Below are 20,000 nucleotides of genomic sequence, written 5' to 3'. Positions count from 1 at the left end.
CGCGACTGCATCTGTGCCTGTGCCTGTGCCTTTGCCTGTGTCTGTGTCTGTGTCTGTGTCTGTGTCTGTGCCTGTGTCTCTGTCTGTGCCCTCGACTGCATCTGCGTCTGTGTATGTGTGTAGGGTAGGTAACGGTGCCTGTGCCTGTGCCTGTGTCTGTGTCTGTGTCTCTGTCTGTGCCCGCGACTGCATCTGCGTCTGTGTCTGTGTCTGTGTGTAGGGTAGGTAACAGTGTATGTGTCTGTGTATGGGTGTAGGGTAGGGTAGGGAACGGTGCCTGTGTCTGTGCCTGTGCCTGTGCCTGCTCCCGCGACTGCGTCTGTGCCTGTGCAAGCGCCCGTGACTGTGTCTGTGCCTGTGCCTGTGTCTGCGCCCGCGATTGCGTCTGTGCCTGTGCCTGCGCCTGTGACTGCGTCTGTGTCTGTGTCTGTGTCTGTGCCTGTGTCCGCGACTGCGTCTGTGCCTGTGCCTGCGCCCGTGACTGCATCTGTGTCTGTGCCTGTCTCTGTGCCTGAGCCCGCGACTGCGTCTGTGTCTGTGTCTGTGCATGTGCCTGTGTCTGTGTCTATGTGTAGGGTAGGGTAGGTAACAGTGGCTGTGTCTGTGTTTAGGGTAGGTAACAGTGTCTGATCTGTGTGTAGGGTAGGGTAGGTAACAGTGTCTGTGTATGTGTTTAGGGTAGGGTAGGTAACAGTGTCTGTGTATGTGTGTAGGGTATAGTAGGTAACAGTGTCTGTATCTGTGTGTAGGGTAGGGTAGGTAACAGTGTCTGTATCTGTGTGTAGGGTATGGTAGGTAACAGTGTCTGTATCTGTGTGTAGGGTAGGGTCGGTAACAGTGTCTGTATCTGTGTGTAGGGTAGGGTAGGTAACAGTGTCTGTGTATGTGTGTAGGGTATGGTAGGTAACAGTGTATGTATCTGTGTGTAGGGTAGGGTAGGTAACAGTGTCTGTATCTGTGTGTAGGGTAGGTAACAGTGTCTGTATCTGTGTGTAGGGTAGGGTAGGTAACAGTGTCTGTATCTGTGTGTAGGGTAGGGTAGGTAACAGTTTCTGTATCTGTGTGTAGGGTAGGGTAGGTGTCAGTGTATGTAGGGTAGGTATCAGTGTGTGTGTTGGATGGGTGTCAGTGTGTGTAGGGTAGGTATTGGTATGTGTAGGGTAGGTATCAGTGTGTGTAGGGTAGGTATCAGTGTGTGTAGGGTAGGTATCAGTGTGTGTAGGGTAGGTATCAGTGTGTGTAGGGTAGGTATCAGTGTGTGTAGGGTAGGTATCAGTGTGTGTAGGGTAGGTATCAGTGTTTGTAGGGTAGGTATCAGTGTGTGTAGGGTAGGTATCAGTGTATGTATGGTAGGTATCAGTGTGTGTGGTGTAGGTAGAAATGTGAGTGTGTGTAGAGTGTGTGTCAGTGTGTGTGTTGGGTAGGTAGCAGTGTGTGTGGGTTAGGTATCTGTGTGTGTAGGGTAGGTAGCAGTGTGTGTGGGGTACGTAGCAGTGTGTGTATGGTAGGTATCAGTGTGTGTGGTGTAGGTAGCAATGTGTGTAGGGTAGGTATCAGTGTGTGTGGTGTGGGTATCAGTGTGTCTAGGGTAGGTATCAGTGTGTGTGTGTTGGGTAGGTAGCAGTGAGTGTGTAGGGTAGGTAGCAGTGTGTGTGGGGTAGGTATCAGTGTGTGTGTAGGGTAGGTATCAGTGTTTGTATAGGGTAGGTATCAGTGTTTGTGTAGGGTAGGTATCCGTGTGTGTGGGGTAGGTATCAGTGTTTGTGTAGGGTAGGTATCCATGTGTGTGGGGTAGGGTAGGTATCCGTGTGTGTGGGGTTGGTATCAGTGTGTGTGTAGGGTAGGTATCAGTGTGTGTGGGGTGGGTATAAGTGTGTGTGTGGGTTGGGTAGCAGTGTGTGTGTGAGGTAGGTATCAGTGTGTGTGGGGTGGGTATCAGTGTGTGTGTGGGGTAGGCATCAGTTTGTGTGGGGTAGGTATCAGTGTGTGTGTGGGTTGGGTATCAGTGTATGTGTGGGGTGGTTATCAGTTTGTGTTGGTTGGGTGGGTGGGTATCAGTGTGTGTTGGTTGGGTGGGTGGGTGGGTATCAGTGTGTGTGTGGGGTGGGTATCAGTTTGTGTTGGTTGGGTGGGTGGGTGGGTGGGTGGGTATCAGTGTGTGTGTGGGGTGGGTATCAGTTTGTGTTGGTTGGGTGGGTATCAGTGTGTGTTGGGTGGGTGGGTGGGTGGGTGGGTGGGAGGGTGGGTGGGTGGGTATCAATGTGTGTTGGTTGGGTGGGCGGGAGGGTGGGTGGGTGGGTGGATATCAGTGTGTGTTGGTTGGGTGGGTGGGGGTGGGTGGGTGGGTGGGTGGGTGGGTGGGTGGGTGGGTGGATGGGTGGGTATCAATGTGTGTTGGTTGGGTGGGCGGGAGGGTGGGTGGGTGGGTGGGTGGGTGGATATCAGTGTGTGTTGGTTGGGTGGGTGGGTATCAGTGTGTGTTGGTTGGTTGGGTGGTGGGTAGGTTAGGTTAGGTTAATGGTGGGTTTTTTGCTGCATTTTGACCATTATGAACTGATCAGTCTCCTCTGAACAGTTGATGTTCAGATGTGTCTTTTACTTGAACTCTGTGAACTCTGTTATTTGGGCTACATTTTCTGAGGTTGGTAACTCTAATGAACTGATCCTCTGCAGCAGAGGCAACTCTTGGTCTTCCTTTCCTGTGTCGGTCCTCATGAGCGCCAGTTTGATCATAACTCTTGATTGTTTTTGCGACTGCACTTAAAGTACCTTTCAGTTCTTGAAATGTTCCAGATTGACTGACCTTCATGTCTTAAAGTAATGATGGACTGTCATTTCGCATTGCTTATTTGAGCTGTTCTTGCCTTAATATGAACTTGGTATTTTACAAAATAGAGCTATCTTCTGTATAACACCCCTACCTTGTCACAACAAAACTGACTGGCTCAAACACATTAAGAATTAGAGAAACCCCACAAATCTACTTTTAACAAAGCACACCTGTTAATTAAAATGCATTCCAGGTGACTACCTCATGAAGCTGGTTGAGAGAATGCCAAGCGTGTGCAAAGTTGTCATCAAGGCAAAGGGTGGATGCATTGAAGAATATAAAATATAACATATATTTAGATTTTTTTAAACACTTTTTTGGTTACTACATGATTCCATATGTGTTATTTCAAATGTTGATGTCTTCACTATTATTCTACAATGCAGAAAATAGTAGGTGTGTGCAAACTTTTGACTGGTAATGGATATGATTTGGGATTGCCGGTCTGATAGGAGGGTTAGTGGATTAAGATGATGTCAACTTTGACAAGGTGTACAGCAGGGATGTCTTGTGCCCATGGAAATTGTAGGGCAGTTGAACTTTAGTGGCTCTGAGAGGCTGAAAAAGGACAGAGAGACAGAGCGAGAGAAAGAGAGAGGTGAGATTAAGAGGTTAGATGAAGAGAGAAAGAGGAAGAGAGTGAGAGAGAGAGAGAGTGAGAGAGAGAGAGAGAGAGAGAGAGAGCGAGAGAGAGAGAGAGAGAGATAGAGGCTTCTCTCTACATCCCTCTATTGTCTTGTTTCCTCTCTGCCTCTGCTGTGTCATGGATTTATCTTTCTCTCTCTCTGCTCCACTCAGAACAAAACACAACACAGTCCAGACTCTGTCATGTTACTGTTACTATAGGTTAACACAACACATAGAGACTCTGTCATGTTACTGTTACTATAGGTTAACACAACACAGTCCAGACTCTGTCATGTTACTGTTACTATAGGTTAACACAACACATAGAGACTCTGTCATGTTACTGTTACTATAGGTTAACACAACACATAGAGACTCTGTCATGTTACTGTTACTATAGGTTAACACAACACATAGAGACTCTGTCATGTTACTGTTACTATAGGTTAACACAACACATAGAGACTCTGTCATGTTACTGTTACTATAGGTTAACACAACACATAGAGACTCTGTCATGTTACTGTTACTATAGGTTAACACAACACACCCAGACTCTGTCATGTTACTGTTACTATAGGTTAACACAACACACCCAGACTCTGTCATGTTACTGTTACTATAGGTTAACACAACACACCCAGACTCTGTCATGTTACTGTTACTATAGGTTAACACAACACAGTCCAGACTGTCATGTTACTGTTACTATAGGTTAACACAACACATAGAGACTCTGTCATGTTACTGTTACTATAGGTTAACACAACACAGTCCAGACTGTCATGTTACTGTTACTATAGGTTAACACAACACACCCAGACTCTGTCATGTTACTGTTACTATAGGTTAACACAACACATAGAGACTGTCATGTTACTGTTACTATAGGTTAACACATCACATAGAGACTCTGTCATGTTAATGTTACTATAGGTTAACACAACACATAGAGACTCTGTCATGTTACTGTTACTATAGGTTAACACATCACAGTCCAGACTCTGTCATGTTACTGTTACTATAGGTTAACACAACACAGTCCAGACTCTGTCATGTTACTGTTACTATAGGTTAACACAACACATAGAGACTCTGTCATGTTACTGTTACTATAGGTTAACACAACACACCCAGACTCTGTCATGTTACTGTTACTATAGGTTAACACAACACATAGAGACTCTGTCATGTTACTGTTACTATAGGTTAACACATCACAGTCCAGACTCTGTCATGTTACTGTTACTATAGGTTAACACAACACAGTCCAGACTCTGTCATGTTACTGTTACTATAGGTTAACACAACACATAGAGACTCTGTCATGTTACTGTTACTATAGGTTAACACATCACATAGAGACTCTGTCATGTTAATGTTACTATAGGTTAACACAACACATAGAGACTCTGTCATGTTACTGTTACTATAGGTTAACACAACACATAGAGACTCTGTCATGTTACTGTTACTATAGGTTAACACATCACAGTCCAGACTCTGTCATGTTACTGTTACTATAGGTTAACACATCACATAGAGACTCTGTCATGTTAATGTTACTATAGGTTAACACAACACATAGAGACTCTGTCATGTTACTGTTACTATAGGTTAACACATCACAGTCCAGACTGTCATGTTACTGTTACTATAGGTTAACACAACACATAGAGACTCTGTCATGTTACTGTTACTATAGGTTAACACAACACAGTCCAGACTGTCATGTTACTGTTACTATAGGTTAACACAACACATAGAGACTCTGTCATGTTACTGTTACTATAGGTTAACACAACACAGTCCAGACTGTCATGTTACTGTTACTATAGGTTAACACAACACACCCAGACTCTGTCATGTTACTGTTACTATAGGTTAACACAACACATAGAGACTCTGTCATGTTAATGTTACTATAGGTTAACACAACACATAGAGACTCTGTCATGTTACTGTTACTATAGGTTAACACATCACAGTCCAGACTCTGTCATGTTACTGTTACTATAGGTTAACACAACACATAGAGACTCTGTCATGTTACTGTTACTATAGGTTAACACATCACAGTCCAGACTCTGTCATGTTACTGTTACTATAGGTTAACACATCACAGTCCAGACTCTGTCATGTTACTGTTACTATAGGTTAACACAACACATAGAGACTCTGTCATGTTACTGTTACTATAGGTTAACACATCACAGTCCAGACTCTGTCATGTTACTGTTACTATAGGTTAACACAACACATAGAGACCCTGTCATGTTACTGTTACTATAGGTTAACACAACACATAGAGACTCTGTCATGTTAATGTTACTATAGGTTAACACAACACAGTCCAGACTCTGTCATGTTACTGTTACTATAGGTTAACACAACACAGTCCAGACTCTGTCATGTTACTGTTACTATAGGTTAACACAACACATAGAGACTCTGTCATGTTACTGTTACTATAGGTTAACACAACACAGTCCAGACTGTCATGTTACTGTTACTCCCCATGCGTACTTCCCACCATGAAGCATTGCGCAGGAGGTGTGATGTTGTGGTGGTGCTTTGCTGGGGATACTGTCAGTCATTTATTTAGAATTCAAGGCACACTTAACCAGCATGGTTACCACAGCATTCTGCAGCGATACGCCATCCCATCTGGTTTGCACTTAGTTGGACTATCATTTGTTTTTCAACAGGACAATGACCCAACACACCTCCAGGCTGTGTAAGGGCTATTTGACTGAGAAGGAGAGTGATGGAGTGCTGCATCAGATTACCTGGCCTCCATAATCACCCGACCTCAAACCAATAGAGATGGTTTGGGATGAGTTGGACCTCAGAGTGACGGAAAAGCAGCCAACAAGTGCTCAGAATATGTGAGAATTCCTTCAAAACTGTTGGAAAAGCATTCCAGGTCAAGCTGGTTGAGAGAATGCCAAGAGCGTACAAAGCTGTCATCAAGGCAAAGGGTGGCTACTTTGAAGAATCTAAAATAAAACATATCTATTTGAGTTATTAAGTTAAACACTTTTTTGGTTACTACATGATTCCATATGTGTTATTCCATGTCTTCAGTATTATTCTACCATACAGATAATAAAGAAAAACCCTTGAATCAGCAGGTGTCCAAACTATAATGATTCACTGTACTAGATTACCTTCATCACATTCCAACCTGTATTATCTTAACTCTGAAGATCATGACTTCAATAGCCCAGCAAAGTGGAAGACCTTATCCGCCAAGAACATTTTGCATTTAGGGTGAATTGAATGAATGTGTAATTGTGTTCAGGAGTGTGTGTGTGAGTATGTTTTTAACTATAGTTATTGGGACCAGAAGTCACCAAAAGAATGGTTAACGAACAAGCATTCGACCAACTTCTGACATTTTGATATTTCCCATAAGGTCAAATGCTATTTCTAGGGGGTTTAGGGTTAAGGTCAGAATTAGTGTCAGGGTTTAGCCAATAAATAAAAACATTGTAGCCCACAGGTAGAAAAATCCTGATCAAAATAAACATTGGCTATGCATGGCCTGTCTGCAACAAACTTGAAACATTGTATCCAGTATTAAGTTGGGTCCAGCCCGATGCTCCTGCTAGCAACCTTGCAACACGGTCACACTGTTGGTAATAATTGGACCATGGAGCAGCGTACGTAGCGTTCCACATATCTTAATGAATAAAGTAAAACTTAAGCAAATACAAAACAATAAACGAACTGTGACGACAATACAGTGCTAACAGGTAACTAAACATATACAATATCGCATCACCCACAGGTGGGAAAATGCAACTTAAGTATGATCCCCAATTAGAGACAACGATAACCAGCTGCCTCTAATTGGGGATCATTCAAATCATCAACATAGAAAATCAAACCTAGAACCCCACATAGAAAATATAAACTATAACAAAAAACCCTAGTCACGCCCTGACCTACTCTACCATAGAAAATACAGGTTTCCTATGATCAGGACGTGACAAACACTATATAAAATATTCTGGACCCTCAGAGGTTCCTGGCCAGTGAGCTCAGGACAGACACTCCTGTAGGCTATTTGCAGAAGGGATAAGAAGTAATCAGTCAGGCATATTTTATGATGTTTCCACCGGTGTAGAGCATTACATTTTCTTCTGCTTTCTGCTGAGTGGTTATCAAAAGGGAAAGAGCTGGATATATATTTCAAATGGGTGATGTTGAGGAACTATTGTCATTCTCAATAGATGCAAAAACAGAATTTGTTTACTTTCTGTTTGAGGAGGAGAAAACATTACATTGAGAAGCTCCACAGTGATAGTGAGATAAGACAATCAGGAATACTATCAGATGGGCACATCTATAGGCCTACATTTGTGCAAAGGCCAGATAGCCTAAGCCTACTTCTATGTGTAATCAGGTGTTTGTCCTTACTCAAGATTGACAGGAGCGCTCCAAACAAAAGATAATGAATAAATTGACAACTCATATATGGAATTAAATAAACCAAAACTTTTTTTCTTACACGTGTAGTCTAGGTTGTGAGCTTTGCAAACAACGTGTCCTCTCCAACAATGAGAATGGTAAGGCTGTAATAATAATATATTGAATGCATTAACAGAAATGACTGCAACCAAACAAACATTGTAGATGAGAAATGATGGAAATGAACAGTAAATGTACTACTGGTGATACGGGTGTGCCACCCCCGTGGCCTCAGCAATGGATTAGTCCACTGAGACAGGAGTGAATCAGACCAGTGTCCCGTGTACCATATATATTTGTTATATATTTACCACTGCTCGACTAAAAACAAATATTGGTCAACCAACCGGTCGACATGTCGACTAAATGGGGTCAGCACTATTAGGGTTAGAATTAGGTTTAGGTTAGGAGCTAGGGTTGGTTTTAGGATTAGGAGATAGGGTTAGGGTGAAGGTTAGGTTTTGGGGTTAGGGTTAAGGTTAGGGTAAGGTTTAGGGAAAATAGGATTTTGAATGAGACTGAATTGTGTCCCCCCCCCAAGGTCAGCTATACAAGACTGTGTGTGTGTGTACGTGTAGGACGTGCTGTGAAGTGTGCTCTTGTGTCAAGCGTACATTACGCCCATTGTCTTCTGAACTGAAAAACAGGAAAGTCCTCTTCATGAGGGTACCGGCATATTCTCCTCGCCAGTGTGTATACGGGATAATAAACGAGGGGCTATGCGTTCTGTGGACAATAATCCACAACGTGGAAGCATTATTTTCCATAGAATGCATAGAGTCCTGAGTTGATTATTCTTCTCATACCACTGCTATAATTTAACACATTTGCCGCTATAAATATGTTGACTACAGGTAGAAATGCACTGAGGTAGCTGGCTAGCAAGTTTACTATAGCTACACAGTTTTCCCCCGTATTCATCTGAATGAGAGATGATGAGAAACCTCCTGTAGGGTTTGCATATCACTGCATGTCAAGTGGCATTGAAGGGAAGCTCTTCCATCTGGATACAACATCACGACATGCACTACCCTACATCAAATCAAATCAACATTTATTGGTCACATACACATGGTTAGCAGATGTTACTGCGAAAGAAGCGAAATGCTTGTGATTCTAGTTCCGACAGTGCAGCAATATCTAATAAGTAATCTAACAAATTCCCAGCAACTAGCTAATACTCACAAATCTAAGTAAAGGAATGGAATAAGAATATGTACATAGAAATATATGGATGAGCAATGACTGACCGGCATAGACTAAATGCAATAGACAATATAAAATACAGTATATACATTTGGGATGAGTAGTGCAAGATATGTAAACATCATTATTTAAGTGGCATTAATAAAGTGACTAGTGATCCATTGTTAGAGTGGCCAATGATTTCAAGTCTGTATGTAGGCAGCAGCCTCTATGTGTTAGTGGTGGCTGTTTAACAGTCTGATGGCCTTGTGATAGAGGGTATTTTTCAGTCTCTCGGTCCCAGCTTTGTTGCACATGTACTGACCTTGCCTTCTGGATGATAGCGGGGTGAACTGGCAGTGGCTCGGGTGGTTGTTGTCCTTGATGATCTTTTTGGCCTTCCTGTGACATCGGGTGCAGTAGGTGTCCTGGATGGCAGGTAGTTTGCCTCCGGTGATGCGTTGTGCAGACCTCACTACCCTCTGGAGAGCCCTGCGGTTGTGGGCAGTGCAGTTGCCGTACCAGGCGGTGACGGACATGGAAGTGTTTGGGTAATTTTTTGGGCTGCCTCTCCCTTTACCCAGGAGTTTTACCGAGGTACAGTGGGCTCCCAAATCGAATCCTACTCAGGGCCCCCACATAGCTTCAGTTGTTTTGATCTGTCAGGGTCCCCCATAACTTCAGTTGGTTTGATCTGTCAGGGCCCCCACATAGCTTCAGTTGTTTTGATCTGTCAGGGCCCCACATAGCTTCAGTTGTTTTGATCTGTCAGGGCCCCACATAGCTTCAGTTGTTTTGATCTGTCAGGGCCCCCACATAGCTTCAGTTGTTTTGATCTGTCAGGGCCCCACATAGCTTCAGTTGTTTTGATCTGTCAGCATCAGTAAACAAAAAAAATGATTTGATTTGAACTAATCTCATCTCTTCATGTGGCTCCCAACAGTAGGTTCAAAACAGTAGGTTCAAAACAGTAAGTTCAAAGGAGCACTAATGTCCTGCAGGAGGCGACAATGTCATGTCTCGCCAATGTCCAGTCTCTTGACAACAAGGTTGATGAAATCCGAGCAAGGGTAGCATTCCAGAGGGACATCAGAGACTGTAACGTTCTCTGCTTCACGGAAACATGGCTAACTGGAGAGACGCAATCCGAAGCGGTGCAGCCAGCGGGTTTCTCCACGCATCGCGCGGACAGAAACGAACATCTTTCTGGTAAGAAGAGGGGCGGGGGCGTATGCCTTATGACTAACGTGACATGGTGTGATGACAGAAACATACAGGAACTCAAATCCTTCTGTTCACCTGATTTAGAATTCCTCACAATCAAATGTAGACCGCATTATCTACCAAGAGAATTCTCTTCGATTATAATCACAGCCGTATATATCCCCCCCAAGCAGACACATCGATGGCTCTGAACGAACTTTATTTAACTCTCTGCAAACTGGAAACGATTTATCCGGAGGCTGCATTCATTGTAGCTGGGGATTTTAACAAGGCTAATCTGAAAACAAGACTCCCTAAATTTTATCAGCATATCGATTGCGCAACCAGGGGTGGAAAGACCCTGGATCATTGTTACTCTAACTTCCGCGACGCATATAAGGCCCTGCCCCGCCCCCCTTTCGGAAAAGCTGACCACGACTCCATTTTGTTGATCCCTGCCTACAGACAGAAACTAAAACAAGAGGCTCCCACGCTGAGGTCTGTCCAACGCTGGTCCGACCAAGCTGACTCCACACTCCAAGACTGCTTCCACAACGTGGACTGGGAGATGTTTCGTATTGCGTCAGACAACAACATTGACGAATACGCTGATTCGGTGTGCGAGTTCATTAGAACGTGCGTTGAAGATGTCGTTCCCATAGCAACGATTAAAACATTCCCTAACCAGAAACCTTGGATTGATGGCAGCATTCGTGTGAAACTGAAGGCACGAACCACTGCTTTTAATCAGGGCAGGGTGTCTGGTAACATGGCTGAATACAAACAGTGCAGCTATTCCCTCCGCAAGGCTATCAAACAAGCTAAGCGCCAGTACAGAGACAAAGTAGAATCTCAATTCAACGGCTCAGACACAAGAGGCATGTGGCAGGGTCTACAGTCAATCACGGACTACAGGAAGAAACCCAGCCCAGTCACGGACCAGGATGTCTTGCTCCCAGGCAGACTAAATAACTTTTTGCCCGCTTTGAGGACAATACAGTGCCACTGACACGGCCTGCAACGAAAACATGCGGTCTCTCCTTCACTGCAGCCGAAGTGAGTAAGACATTTAAACGTGTTAACCCTCGCAAGGCTGCAGGCCCAGACGGCATCCCCAGCCGCGCCCTCAGAGCATGCGCAGACCAGCTGGCCGGTGTGTTTACGGACATATTCAATCAATCCCTATACCAGTCTGCTGTTCCCACATGCTTCAAGAGGGCCACCATTGTTCCTGTTCCCAAGAAAGCTAAGGTAACTGAGCTAAACGACTACCGCCCCGTAGCACTCACATCCGTCATCATGAAGTGCTTTGAGAGACTAGTCAAGGACCATATCACCTCCACCCTACCTGACACCCTAGACCCACTCCAATTTGCTTACCGTCCAAATAGGTCCACAGACGATGCAATCTCAACCACACTGCACACTGCCCTAACCCATCTGGACAAGAGGAATACCTATGTGAGAATGCTGTTCATCGACTACAGCTCGGCATTCAACACCATAGTACCCTCCAAGCTCGTCATCAAGCTCGAGACCCTGGGTCTCGACCCCGCCCTGTGCAACTGGGTTCTGGACTTCCTGACGGGCCGCCCCCAGGTGGTGAGGGTAGGCAACAACATCTCCTCCCCGCTGATCCTCAACACTGGGGCCCCACAAGGGTGCGTTCTGAGCCCTCTCCTGTACTCCCTGTTCACCCACGACTGCGTGGCCATGCACGCCTCCAACTCAATCATCAAGTTTGCGGACGACACAACAGTGGTAGGCTTGATTACCAACAACGACGAGACGGCCTACAGGGAGGAGGTGAGGGCCCTCGGAGTGTGGTGTCAGGAAAATAACCTCACACTCAACGTCAACAAAACTAAGGAGATGATTGTGGACTTCAGGAAACAGCAGAGGGAACACCCCCCATCCATATCGATGGAACAGTAGTGGAGAGGGTAGCAAGTTTTAAGTTCCTCGGCATACACATCACAGACAAACTGAATTGGTCCACTCACACAGACAGCATCGTGAGGAAGGCGCAGCAGCGCCTCTTCAACCTCAGGAGGCTGAAGAAATTCGGCTTGTCACCAAAAGCACTCACAAACTTCTACAGATGCACAATCGAGAGCATCCTGGCGGGCTGTATCACCGCCTGGTATGGCAACTGCACCGCCCTCAACCGTAAGGCTCTCCAGAGGGTAGTGAGGTCTGCACAACGCATCACCGGGGCAAACTACCTGCCCTCCAGGACACCTACACCACCCGATGCTACAGAAAGGCCATAAAGATCATCAAGGACATCAACCACCCGAGCCACTGCCTGTTCACCCCGCTGTCATCCAGAAGGCGAGGTCAGTACAGGTGCATCAAAGCTGGGACCGAGAGACTGAAAAACAGCTTCTATCTCAAGGCCATCAGACTGTTAAACAGCCACCACTAACATTGAGTGGCTACTGCCAACACACTGTCAATGACACTGACTCTACTCCAGCCACTTTAATAATGGGAATTGATGGGAAATGATGTAAATATATCACTAGCCACTTTAAACAATGCTACCTTATATAATGTTACTTACCCTACATTGTTCATCTCATATGCATACGTAGATACTGTACTCTATATCATCGACTGCAACCTTATGTAATACATGTATCACTAGCCACTTTAACTATGCCACTTGGTTTACATACTCATCTCATATGTATATACTGTACTCGATATCATCTACTGTATCTTGCCTATGCTGCTCTGTACCATCACTCATTCATATATCCTTATGTACATATTCTTTATCCCCTTACACTGTGTATAAGACAGTAGTTTTTTGGGGGGGAATTGTTAGTTAGATTACTTGTTCGTTATTACTGCATTGTCGGAACTAGAAGCACAAGCATTTCGCTACACTCGCAATAACATCTGCTAACCATGTGTATGTGACAAATAAAATTTGATTTGATTTGATGAGGAGCGCAGCCCTCGCAGATCCAATCAATCTCTGTACAAGCATGAAAATGTAGGTGATTGGTGTCAGTAATACCATGTATATATGAACCCATTCTGTTATGTGTGTTATAGACATCAAATTGATGGGAATCTCATTCATGACGCTCACTTCAACATATCATCATAAAGTGAAAGTAAAACTGTTTTTTTATTTGCATATTTGATTAAAAACGAGGGAATGAACCTTTGTAATGACAGTTGTTTGGTTGAGTTTTATGAGCCCTATTGTTTTGCCAGTGTTGGGGAGTAGTGAACTACATAAAGTTAAACTACTAATGAATCTACTTTTAGCGGTAGCTTGGTGGTAGTTGAAATAAATTCTAATCTTGGTAGTGATTTCAGTAGTTAATTGCTTTTTTGCCATGTAGAAGTATAGCTAACTACAGGAACTACATACAATGTTTTTTGAAAAAATGTAATACATTATGGGTGAAGTATAGACAAGAATCTGCTTTCTTTTTCGGTATCAGATATACATACTTCTCAATTGAAAAATACATTTTTTTGTGTTTAATAGGCTAAAATGCACATTTGATTAAAATCTGATCCCATATGGATCTGTTGATCTTGCAATTTGTAGTTTATTGAAATTTTAGATATAGATAATATATTTGTTGTACTTTTTCAAGGTAAACTATATTTGTGTAGCTTTAGTTGTATGTTAACTTCTTCAAGTGTGAAGTGATTGGTAGGTTGGTAAACTATGATTTCAGAGTAGCTTCCCCAACGCTGTTGTGTGTTATCTAGACAAATAAAGGGAACTATCCAATGAATATTGGGGAAATGGGTGGCAGGGTAGCCTAGTGGTTGGAGCGTTGGACTAGTAACCCAGAAGGTTGCAAGTTCAAATCCCTGAGCTGACAAAGTACAAATCTGTCGTTCTGCCCCTGAACAGGCAGTTAACCCACTGTTCCTAGGCCGTCATTGAAAATAAGAAGTTGTTCTTAACTGACTTGCCTAGTTAAATAATTAAATATATTAGTGCGCCCCATAAAATACCTCCAGAAGAGGGCGGTGTCATCCTTGGTAATCACCATCATCAGTTTAAATCCCAAACCGCAGGTGCTCCTGCTCTCCCCTCAAACCTTGACCTCAGAAAAAAACACGGTGAACGTTCGCTCCACGGTTTGCTCGCGTGCCACACCGAACCTGCGCGCTGTGCTTCCGTGACGTCGCTCCATTGGAGCCTGTGGTTGGAGCGCGAGTTCTTTTCACGTATCTACTGGGAGAGAGAGGAGAGCGAGCGCACGGCGGTGCCAGCCATGGTCAGCGCTTTGAGAGAACACTGAAATCAACCGGGAGGGACAACATCCTAGACATGGAATGCGACTGTGCAACATTGTGTCTTTCCTGGCTGTCTGACGTTATTTTTCTGCTCAACCATTGAAAAGGAGGAGGTTTTGTCGTTTACGTATTGGATTCCAGAGCACTGGGAACACCCCGGTCTCTATTTCTCTTTCCGTTTCTCCCCCTCGGGTTGAAAAGTCACCAGAGTGGAAAGGATATTTCGCTTCATTGGAATTATAGCTGCTCTGAAGATGATCTCCGGTGTTTTCTGGGAACATTGTCTTGGATGAGAACCTGTGAGCATCATGAGTACCAATGGTGAGTTCATTCCTCTGCGCCTCTCGTCTGTTCTCCGTTACTTTGAAGCTCCCCGCTCTTCTCTAGTTAACTCTGAAGCGTCGCTCTCAGAGGAGGATACACAGATAAAACAATGTTATACAACAATAGAGAATAGACAGATTTAGTAGCATTCAATGGAAAATAAACTACAAATGTGCTTTAAATTCAAGATTTGATTAACATACTGTCTGTTTTCATTTACTCTGTATTGATTGGAAGTTATTCTCACAGAGCAGAGAGAAAGACAACAACGTTTCTCTGTTCCTCTCTCTCCCCCTCACTTCAACGATTCATCAATGCTTTTTATTAGCTCATGCTTGGTAGTATTTCTTGAATAAATGTCTTAAATTAGGCGACTGAGTGTGAGGATGGAGTACTGTGTGGGGGTTGTGTGGTATGTTGTTGTGGTTATGTAAAGGGTTAGAGGTCAACGTAAGGGACTTGTGTGCTCAGTGGTCTTAGACTTCCTCCAGTAGCTGTTTCTCCCTGACATGTCAGGGCTTCTGTGTGTCTGTATGGATGGCAAACTGCCTCGCTACATAATAGTTCACATCATTTGATGTTAGAAATGTGCAGTTTGTCTTCTTAATTTCGTAAACAATCTATTCCCCCGGCGTATTATCATAATCATCTTCCTATTCATCATCATCAGACTCAGACATCACATCACATGCATCCACAAACTGGACAGATCAGACCCTGTCAGCCCTAGTCCAGCTCTACACCAAGACCGGACAGATCAGACCCTGTCAGCCCTAGTCCAGCTCTACACCAAGACCGGACAGATCAGGCCCTGTCTGCCCTAGTCCAGCTCTACACCAAGACTGGACAGATCAGACCCTGTCAGCCCTAGTCCAGCTCTACACCAAGACCGGACAGATCAGACCCTGTCAGCCCTAGTCCAGCTCTACACCAAGACTGGACAGATCAGACCCTGTCAGCCCTAGTCCAGCTCTACACCAAGACTGGACAGATCAGACCCTGTCAGCCCTAGTCCAGCTCGACACCAAGACTGGACAGATCTGACCCTGTCAGCCCTAGTCCAGCTCTGCACCAAGACTGGACAGATCTGACCCTGTCAGCCCTAGTCCAGCTCTACACCAAGACTGGACAGATCAGACCCTCTCAGCCCTAGTCCAGCTCTACACCAAGACTGGACAGATCAGACCCTGTCAGCCCTAGTCCAGCTCTACACCAAGACTGGACAGATCAGACCCTGTCAGCCCTAGTCCAGCTCTACACCAAGACTGGACAGATCAGACCCTGTCAGCCCTAGTCCAGCTCTACACCAAGACTGGACAGATCAGCCCCTGTCAGCCCTAGTCCAGCTCTACACCAAGACTGGACAGATCAGCCCCTGTCAGCCCTAGTCCAGCTCTACACCAAGACCGGACAGATCAGCCCCTGTCAGCCCTAGTCCAGCTCTACACCAAGACCAGACAGGTCAGCCCCTGTCAGCCCTAGTCCAACTCTATACCAAGACCAGACAGATCAGCCCCTGTCAGCCCCAGTCCAGCTCTACACCAAGACTGGACAGATCAGCCCTAGTCCAGCTCTACACCAAGACCAGACAGATCAGCCCGTGTCAGCCCTAGTCCAGCTCTACCCCAAGACTGGACAGATCAGCCCCTGTCAGCCCTAGTCCAGCTCTACACCAAGACTGAACAGATCAGCCCCTGTCAGCCCTAGTCCAGCTCTACATCCAGACTGGACAGATCAGCCCCTGTCAGCCCTAGTCCAGCTCTACACCAAGACCAGACAGATCAGCCCCTGTCAGCCCTAGTCCAGCTCTACATCAAGACCAGACAGATCAGCCCCTGTCAGCCCTAGTCCAGCTCTACGCCAAGACTGAACAGATCAGCCCCTGTTCAGCACTACATCAAGACTGGACAGATCAGCCCCAGTCCAGCTCTACATAGAGACTGGACAGACCAGCCCCAGTCCAGCTGACACCAAGACTGGACAGATCAGCCCCAGTTCAGCTCGACACCAAGACTGGACAGATCAGCCCCAGTTCAGCTCGACACCAAGACTGGACAGATCAGCCCCAGTTCAGCTCTACACCAAGACCGGACAGATCAGCCCCATCCCTTGGGCCATAGATCTAACTGATCTGGAGACAGCTAATCTTACCAGGGCAGAGGCCATCCCCCTGAAGGATGTATACACACGCAGATCTCATGTCAGCTGACTGTAGCCTGCGATGCCAGGGGCAATTGCTTGTCTTCGCAACACCACTGATCCCCAGTCAACTGAGTCCCCAGCAGCCACTCAAACACAGACATACACAGGCCTCCCCATGACCACTGCTTTGATAAGAGGAGCCTGTCTGCTAGTGTTGTGCTGGAACAAAACTCCAGAGTTCCCCCAGGCCAGGACCCACACTGCTGCACTGTCTTCATTCTGTCCTGGTACTCTGGAATGTCAGATGACTCCTGTCCTTCCTCCTCTCCCCTCCCCTGTCTCCCCATTTCTCCATTCCCCCTGTCTCCCCCTTTCTCCCTCCCTGTCTCCCCCTTTCTCTCCTCCCCTGTCTCCCCATTTCTCCATTCCCCCTGTCTCCCCCTTTCTCCCCTCCCCTGTCTCCCCCTTTCTCCCCTCCCCTGTCTCCCCCTTTCTCCCCTCCCCTGTCTCCCCCTTTCTCCCCTCCCCTGTCTCCCCTTTCTCCCCTCCCCTGTCTCCCCTTTCTCCCCTCCCCCTGTCTCCCCTTTCTTCCCTCCCCTGTCTCCCCCTCCCCTGTCTCCCCCTTTCTCTCCCCTCCCCTGTCTCCCCCTTTCTCCCCTCCCCCTGTATCCCCCTTTCTCCCCTCCCCTGTCTCCCCCTTTCTCCCCCTGTCTCCACCTTTTTCCCCTCCTGTCTCCCCTCCCCTGTCTCCCCCTTTCTCCCCTCCCCTGTCTCCCCCTTTCTCCCTCCCCTGTCTCCCCCTCCCCTGTCTCCCCCTTTCTCCCCTCCCCTGTCTCCACCTTTCTCCCCTCCCCCTGTCTCCACCTTTCTCCCCTCCCCTGTCTCCACCTTTCTCCCCTCCCCCCCTGTCTCCCCCCTTTCTCCCCTCCCCTGTCTCCCCCTTTCTCCCTCCCCTGTCTCCACCTTTCTCCCCTCCCCCTGTCTCCCCCTTTCTCCCCTGTCTCCCCCTTTCTCCCCCCCCCCCTTTCTCCCCTCCCCCTGTCTCCACCTTTCTCCACTCCCCCTGTCTCCCCCTTTCTCCCCTCCCCCCCTGTCTCCCCCTTTCTCCCCTCCCCTGTCTCCCCCTTTCTCCCCTCCCCTGTCTCCCCCTTTCTCCCCCCCCCTGTCTCCCCCTGTCTCCCCCTCCCCTGTCTCCCCCTTTCTCACCTCCCCCTGTCTCCCCCTTTCTCCCCTCCCCTGTCTCCCACCTTTCTCCCTCCCCCTGTCTCCCCCTTTCTCCCTCCCCTGTGTCTCCCCCTTTCTCCCCTCCCCTGTCTCCCCCTGTCTCCATTCCCCCTGTCTCCCCCTGTCTCCATTCCCCCTGTCTCCCCCTTTCTCCATTCCCCCTGTCTCCCCCTTTCTCTCCTCCCCTGTCTCCCCCTTTCCCCCTTTCTCCCCTCCCCTGTCTCCCCCTCCCCTGTCTCCCCTTTCTCCCCTCCCCTGTCTCCCCCTTTCTCCCCTCCCCCCTGTCTCCCCCTTTCTCCCTCCCCTGTCTCCCCCTTTCTCCCCTCCCTGTCTCCCTCTATCTCCCCTCCCCTGTCTCCCCCTTTCTCTCCTCCCCTGTCTCCCCCTTTCTCCCCTCCCCTGTCTCCCCCTTTCTTCCCTCCCCTGTCTCCCCCTGTCTCCCCTCCCCTGTCTCCCCCTTTCTCCCCTCCCCTGTCTCCCCCTTTCTCCCCTCCCCTGTATCCCCTTTCTCCCCTCCCCTGTCTCCACCTTTTTCCCCTCCCCTGTCTCCCCCTTTCTCCCCTCCCCTGTCTCCCCCTTTCTCCCCTCCCCTGTCTCCCCCTCCCCTGTCTCCCCCTTTCTCCCCTCCCCTGTCTCCCCCTTTCTCTCCCCTCCCCTGTCTCCCCCTTTCTCCCCTCCCCTGTCTCCCCCTTTCTCTCCCTCCCCTGTCTCCCCCTCCCCTGTCTCCCCCTTTCTCCCCTCCCCTGTCTCCCCCTTTCTCCCCTCCCCTGTCTCCACCTTTCTCCCCTCCCCTGTCTCCCCCTTTCTCCCCTCCCCTGTCTCCCCCCTTTCTCCCCTCCCCTGTCTCCCCCTTTCTCCCCTCCCCTGTCTCCCCCTTTCTCCCCTCCCCTGTCTCCCCCTGTCTCCCCCTCCCCGGTCTCCACCTTTCTCCCCTCCCCTGTCTCCCCCTTTCTCCCCTCCCCTGTCTCCCCTTTCTCCCCTCCCCCTGTCTCCCCCTTTCTCCCCTCCCCTGTCTCCACCTTTCTCCCCTCCCCTGTCTCCCCCTTTCTCCCCTCCGCCTGTCTCCCCCTTTCTCCCCTCCCCTGTCTCCCTCTATCTCCATTCCCCTTATCTCTCCTCCCCAATGTCCAGGTCTTTATGATTGTATTATTATTAAACCTACATTATTCTTTCTCCTAATTGGATGTCGTTGCATTATTCATTATTCAATCTTAAGTCTCCCGTGTGGATGGCCTTATTGAGTGTGTGCGTGTGCGTACAATTTCTCTGGTGGCTGTATAAATGTTTGGAGTTATTTTGTCAGCTGAGGCGTTAGGTCACTATCTGGAGAGCTATCACCACAGCCACCTACACATACTGTCTGTAGACACCCACCCACACACACACACACACACACACACACACCCTCTCAGCAGTGCGTGTGTAGAGTCAGCAGGCAGATGGTTGTGTGACGTGTCAGTGCTCTGGCTCCAGGCCTACACACACATCAGGGACAGTATCTCCTCACCTCTCATCTCATCTCCTCACCTCTCTCATCTCCTCACCTCTCTCATCTCATCTCCTCACCTCTCATCTCCTCACCTCTCATCACCTCTCATCTCCTCACCTCTCATCTCCTCACCTCTCATCTCCTCACCTCTCATCTCCTCACCTCTCCTCTCATCTCCTCACCTCTCCTCACCTCTCATCTCCTCACCTCTCATCTTCTCAT

The 20,000-nt window shown here is 47.3% G+C and overlaps 1 protein-coding gene across 1 annotated transcript in view; it reads left to right on the top strand.

Moving 5' to 3' along the window:
• Positions 1–14,330: 14,330 nt before the first annotated feature.
• Positions 14,331–20,000, top strand: part of LOC112235245 (actin-binding LIM protein 3-like) — a 117,292-nt gene continuing 111,622 nt past the window's right edge. The window contains exon 1 of the mRNA XM_042303011.1: positions 14,331–14,920. Within this exon, the coding sequence (XP_042158945.1) occupies positions 14,908–14,920 (13 nt within the window). The 5' untranslated portion in view covers positions 14,331–14,907. The remainder of the gene's footprint in view (positions 14,921–20,000) is intronic.

This window comes from Oncorhynchus tshawytscha, linkage group LG21 (assembly GCF_018296145.1).
Source record: "Oncorhynchus tshawytscha isolate Ot180627B linkage group LG21, Otsh_v2.0, whole genome shotgun sequence".
NCBI lineage: Eukaryota > Metazoa > Chordata > Actinopteri > Salmoniformes > Salmonidae > Oncorhynchus > Oncorhynchus tshawytscha.
This window is presented reverse-complemented; position numbering and strand designations above follow the sequence as displayed.